General features: G+C 39.6%; 1 protein-coding gene across 1 annotated transcript in view; it reads right to left on the reverse strand.

Annotated features, from left to right (window-relative positions):
- Positions 1–2,821, reverse strand: part of LOC121430520 (spectrin beta chain, erythrocytic-like) — a 29,151-nt gene extending 26,330 nt beyond the window's left edge. The window contains exon 1 of the mRNA XM_041627809.1: positions 2,378–2,821. Coding sequence (XP_041483743.1) covers positions 2,378–2,716 — 339 coding nt within the window. The 5' untranslated portion in view covers positions 2,717–2,821. The remainder of the gene's footprint in view (positions 1–2,377) is intronic.
- Positions 2,822–6,000: the final 3,179 nt, after the last annotated feature.

Raw genomic sequence — 6,000 nt, forward strand, 5'->3', positions numbered from 1 at the left:
AAGGGGAGCAAAAATTCCTGAAACATTGTAACTCAATTTCTAGCAAAATTGTTTTTCCTGCATCAAAGACACTTTCATGTATGGAGTCTCTGACAAACCAATGAAACACTTTTGGGAGGTAGCCCAAAACAATTTTTAAGAAAATGTACAAAAGATTTTATTATTTTAGGTCAATTGTTAAGTTAGTTCATTGTTTTTTAAGTACAGCAAGGGAGAATTTTACAAGCACATTCAATAGACAAAAAACATGCTATTTCACTACATTGTAGCTACCTGTAAGGGAAATTTCATTCCCTAAATTCAACTGACCCCAGTCACTTAAACAACAAGCCAGCTCATAGTTCCACTCTGCCCATGATCAGAGGAAGGACCTTACAGTGTAGTACTAAAGTGAAACGGTAGCTTAAAATCTAATGAGATAAGCACCGACTTTGATGTCTTGATTATATTATATTCTTTTGAATTGTGGTTTTCACTTACATCCACAAAAAACAACAATGTTTCCACAAACGACTGGCATTTTACAGTTTGCCAAGTACATTGTACATGCTATATTAAATATTCATTCAAAATAAAAATGCAACAAATAACTTCAGTGTTCAATGATGTGCTTTTCTAGTCACTTTTCTAGTCTATTCTTCATCCTGCTATGTAAGGCATGCTAACATATCTTCCTTTGAAATCTGCCTATCATAATGAAAGAAATGAAAGGTCATTTGACAAAATTGTCCATCAATTAAACTACGAACTGGTCTGTTTCGAAAACGAGCCATGGAAAACTGGGAAAAAAGGTCAATCAATTCTGGGCTAAGTTTCAGTTGGGCTTTAACTGTAACATCTCACATTGCTGTTGGTAAATGAATTGCCCTACTCATGCCAAAACTAATGTTTTGGAGTTGCGATGTTCTTACAACTCCAACATACTTTGTGAGTAGTCAGAGGGGTATAAATAGCATTCAGGCACCTTGCGATTTCCGAAGGCGGCCTTCCATTCATCAAACCTAAATTGAAAGACGGGGCCAAAAATAGCCCGTCCCACCCTCCCCTCGAAGACTCAAGTCACTACTCCCCATGGGATTTGCTAAATGAGTATTGACAGCGACTTCAAAATAAAGTCGGTGAATGTGTCTTGTCATCTGAACCTTCTTGCAGAAATTGACACCCACCCCCTCCCTTCAAAAAAAAGTAGATGAAGCGGGTTCGTTAGGATGGAAAATGGCACAAAATGAACACATGAAGTATGCGGCATTCTGAGCTAAGGTTAAATCCACACGAAAATGAAAACATTGTTTCATATTTTCACTCTCAAGTCGAATGAAAATGCAGAGTAAATTATACCACGTAGAAATACAGCAATTAGTCAAACACAGGAGATGTACTCAGTTAAGGGTACATCACAATCAACAAATGTTTAATTCAAATGTCCTACATTCATGAGCAAAAAAACAATTGAAAATGATGTAAAATTCTGTCCTCAAAAGAGTGATATCTGGGAGCGTTTCATCCATATTTTCATCCGACAAGTTGTCAGATCTGACATCTTTCCATGATTTTGATAAACTGGGACTTGTCAGATAAAACGTCCAACAAGTCCTTTCATGAAACGCCCCCCAGCATTGCAAAATAAGTCGACCATTACCACTGGATTCATGAAAAACCATCCCAATCTTGTAGTGATGTATCAAGTTTAGCACGGGGGGGGGGGGGCTGGGGGCAAGTGCACCATGGTGCCGACGACGTTCAGGGGCTCAAAAAAAAGATACCATATCAACGTTAATCCTATGAATATCAAAAGAAGTCAAAGGCATCAGAAATTGGAAGAGGTGTGACACCAGCAGTTTTTGTTGTTGTTTTTCTCCTGTCCTGGGTCTGAAAAACATTTTGAAAATATGCCACAAGACGAGTCTACACGTATTTCACAGACTTTAGATGAAGTAGCGACCAAACAATCAACTCGCAAATCAGAAAGAAATTGAATCTTTGAATGATTTGAATACTACAAGAAATTGCCAAAGGCGATTCATATTTTCCAATTTGGTCGACTATGGCGGGGCAGCTGGCAGCCTGACAAGGATCTGATTGGGGCGTTGATTGGATTTAGCTGGACCTCTTGTCAAGAAGTTGTCAAAAAGAAGAAAAATGCAATGATTGTTAAGTATTTTGGGATTGTAATGTTCTCACTTTTTTCACTTCATGACATAAACACTTATCGGATTGGCATTTATCTCCAGCGCACACGCAACGATGCTGCATGAATAAAGAGCAGTCTAGATAAATCATGGGCATTTATGTGTAAGTCAGGATGAACTCTCTTAAATCTCATAATTTTCAACAATAAATTGACAAAAGGAACAAGACACAACATTGAAATAATTACCAGAGAGAAATCCTCCGAGTTAATATCCTCGCTGTCCCGATCGGGAATATGTGAATATTGCACTTGTCCGCTCGGCCTTCGACTCCATGAATCTCCCCTCTTTGGTTTCCCTTTCTTGTCTTTCTTTCCCAAGAGTCTCGTCCTCAAGCTAACTTTAGCTTTCGGGGACTTTCCTTTTGACTTACGGTATTCTTCCTTCTCCTTCTCCCGTTCCTTGGCCGCGGCTTTCGCCTTCCGCTTGGACAGCGGCCGGGACATCGGCGCGTTGGCGTCGATGAAGTAAGGGATGTCATCGCGGCTGCCGAAACACCCGCAGCACTTGCACGGCTTGCATCCCATACTTGCTCACACGTGATGACGAGATCAATGCTGTTTTTACGATTTGTCATTCTATATTGCACTGGACATAGCTTTGATTGCACATGATTAATGAATGATGAAAATATTTGCCAATAAGAACTTCAGGGGATGTGGTGTTTTATTGCAATGGCAGCAATTTACCACAATAAAGTCTGAAAGCTTCTCATAAAAAAATAAATAAAATTCTAAAAGCCTGTAGTATGCAACCGTGTCTTTGACAGAAAATCATATACTACAATGGAAGCGGGTATCCATTCAGACACTGAAGTTTAATGTTTGATGTCTGATTACTGTAATGGTCAAGATAGGGGAGGAATAAACAAATCTTTTGAGTTTAATCAAGATCCAAAGTGAAGTAAACAAACAAATGTCTATGATGTTTGAGCAGCTCGCACTTCTAAACAAAACAAGCCGGTCTCACTGTATTGTGTCTTACAGCATGCAGACGATGTGACGATACTGTATGAAGATGGTATCGCCAAGGTACTATGAAGTATCGCCAAAGTGACACCGGAGATTACATAAACAATGAAGACAGATGGTCAATTGAATAAAAGTATCAATTCCGACACACGTTGTCTGCATTCCATTGATGTGGATATCAATCGTCAAATTATCAATGTTTAGAAATAAATTCTTGTGTGAACACTGCGCTACAAAGATTGGCGTGAAGAGCACACTATTGGCTTCAGATTGAAAATGCGACTGGTCTCATTTTTAAGCAGATAACAAAGAAACAGCAAATTTCACACTTTTATTCTAACACTACACTAACACTCCAGTTTATGTGATATATTTCTTCACATTAGAACTCCCAATTTATAGCAATTTACAAGTTAATTTATACAGATGGAATTTGTTCAATTGTTGCACTGTTAAGCCTGGAATAGAAAGATGCTTGCCCTTAATATATGTTTCTCACAATTAAATTGAAATATTATCATTAACTGATGCTAGTACTAGTATTATGTTTTCTTTTTTTCCAGTTCTATGTATTCAACTTTAATAATAGTATGGCGAGCACAACAGCTTAATAATTTTTCTAAAAAATTGTTATTTTTAGGAACGCATCCTTGATCATGAACATGCTAAATAACAAAATATGCTGTATATTCCATTCCAAGATGTATTCCACGAAGCAACATAGTACGCTCCCCTTGTAGGCCTATTTAAATCCTTGATAGCAATATACATTCACATCCAGAGTAATCACATTCCGCATAAGGTGAAGTCTCGATATACAGCTTATTCATTTCATGGTGTCACCATAATAGACAACCAACAAGAACGGTAAATCCAACTCCAATTCCGAGGAGAATTAGATCTAACGATGCCAAAATGCTGCTAGACAGTGCATATATCCAACAAGAAAAGTGAATATTCCTCTAATAATAACCCAATCTGTAGTATATCCTATTCCAGTGCATGTAATGCGAGTGCAGCTGTATCATCTGTACAGAGTTCTATGTACATGTGCCGAGGATCACCGTTTCGGTCGGTGTCTCAGCTCATCTCATCTCATCTTGTCACCAACCAGGGAGTCTCCGCGGTGATGCACGCCCAGATTTAACAGGAGGGGACCACCGGCGGCTTCGGCACCCACGGAGCGAGACCTTCAGCACGCGTGCATATTACACAGCGCCTCCGATGCGATGCAATGCAGTGCTCGGTAGGAGAGTGGAGGAAAGAGATGCGGGAGAGAGAGCGCATAATGAGCAAGTGTGTATGAGTGGAAAAGGGCTGAGACACAACTCCGGTGGTGCTTGTGTGTGCATAGGTTGGGGGATACAGGGGGTAGACGTTATTGTGTAGCCATTACCCTATTCACAGGGATTGTTAGCACATGTGAGCATGTATGTTTATCTTCTTTGCCGAGCCTTTATTTTCCATCTCCCTTCCCCCACTGCCTCTGTTTGAATTTATGCTCATCCCAAATCACATCAAGGCTTCTTTCAATAAGAGATCAGATTTTATTTTCATTTTCGAATTCATTTTATTTTATTTCTGGGACCTAATTCACGATTTTTATCCACATTTTATCCTATGGTGAAATTTTATATTCAATACCTACAAAATTAATGAGATATCTTTTTTCTCTCATTTTCTCTTCACATCTCCACAACATTTGCATCTCTCTTTCTCTCTCCCTCTCTATCCAAATTCCCTCCGTTCTTCTTCTCTATTGTGTCTTTCTCTTTCTCTCACTCCTCATTCCCTTTCTCTCTCCCACTGTCGCCCCCCCCCCCCTTCTCTTTCTCTCTCTCCGATTTAGGCCCATAGGCGGTTTCAGACCGCCTCGAAGTTCGCCAGTTCCAGGTATTCTCTGATCGGGAAATTTACCCCGATCAGAAAATACCAGGTATTTTGGTAATGTGAAAGCAAACTACGCGTAATTTCCCCGAAAGAAAATACCCGCTAAATAGTAGGTACTTGGCGAAATTACGAGAACTTTCGTGGGGATTTTTCCAAGGTCACAGGTATTTTGGCAATGTGAAAGCAAATTACGGGAACTTTTCTCCCAGCGTGTCGTTGGGCGTAGCGGCGTGGGTGGCTGCTGGGCTAGTGATTTTGAATCTCCCGCCTTGCCTGCTTATCAGACCACACTGCGCATGCTCGTAACTTCGGGAACTTATCCCGAAGGATGTGTTTCGGGGCGGTGTGAATGCAGGAATAATTAACGGGTATTTTTTAGCATTAAAAAGTTCTCGTAATTTAACGGGGATTCTTGTGATCGAGGCGGTTTGAAACCACCTTATATCTCCCCCATCTTCCAACATCTCCCCTTCTCTCCCTCTCCCCGTCTCACATTATCTCCCTCTCTTTCTCTCACTGTGTCTCACCTTCGAGCAGCACACTCACATTTTTTCATGTTGTCCGAGAATCATGTGTCACTGGTCTAATATTACTCATCCTCTCTGTTTATCTCTCTTGTCTGATCTCAATTATCATGATTTGCATCTCCTTAACATTTATTAAAGGGGAAGTTCACCCTGAAGAAAACTTTGTTGTAAAAATAGCAGAAAAAATAGTAAAAAATATGGTGAAGGTTTGAGGAAAATCTGTTAAAGGGTAAGAAAGTTATTAGAGTTCAAAATTTTGGATTTGTGACGTCATAAACGAGCAGCTACCCCATGTGTTATGTAATATAAAATGTATGAATTTCAAATTTTGTATGGTTCCTGATGACTTAATTTTGTTTTCTTTTCATGATCGGGTGTGAAATGATTTGTCTATTGATATACAAAAGTTACAGTGAAAACCAT

Source organism: Lytechinus variegatus, chromosome 17, assembly GCF_018143015.1.
Source record: "Lytechinus variegatus isolate NC3 chromosome 17, Lvar_3.0, whole genome shotgun sequence".
Classification (NCBI taxonomy): Eukaryota; Metazoa; Echinodermata; class Echinoidea; order Temnopleuroida; family Toxopneustidae; genus Lytechinus; species Lytechinus variegatus.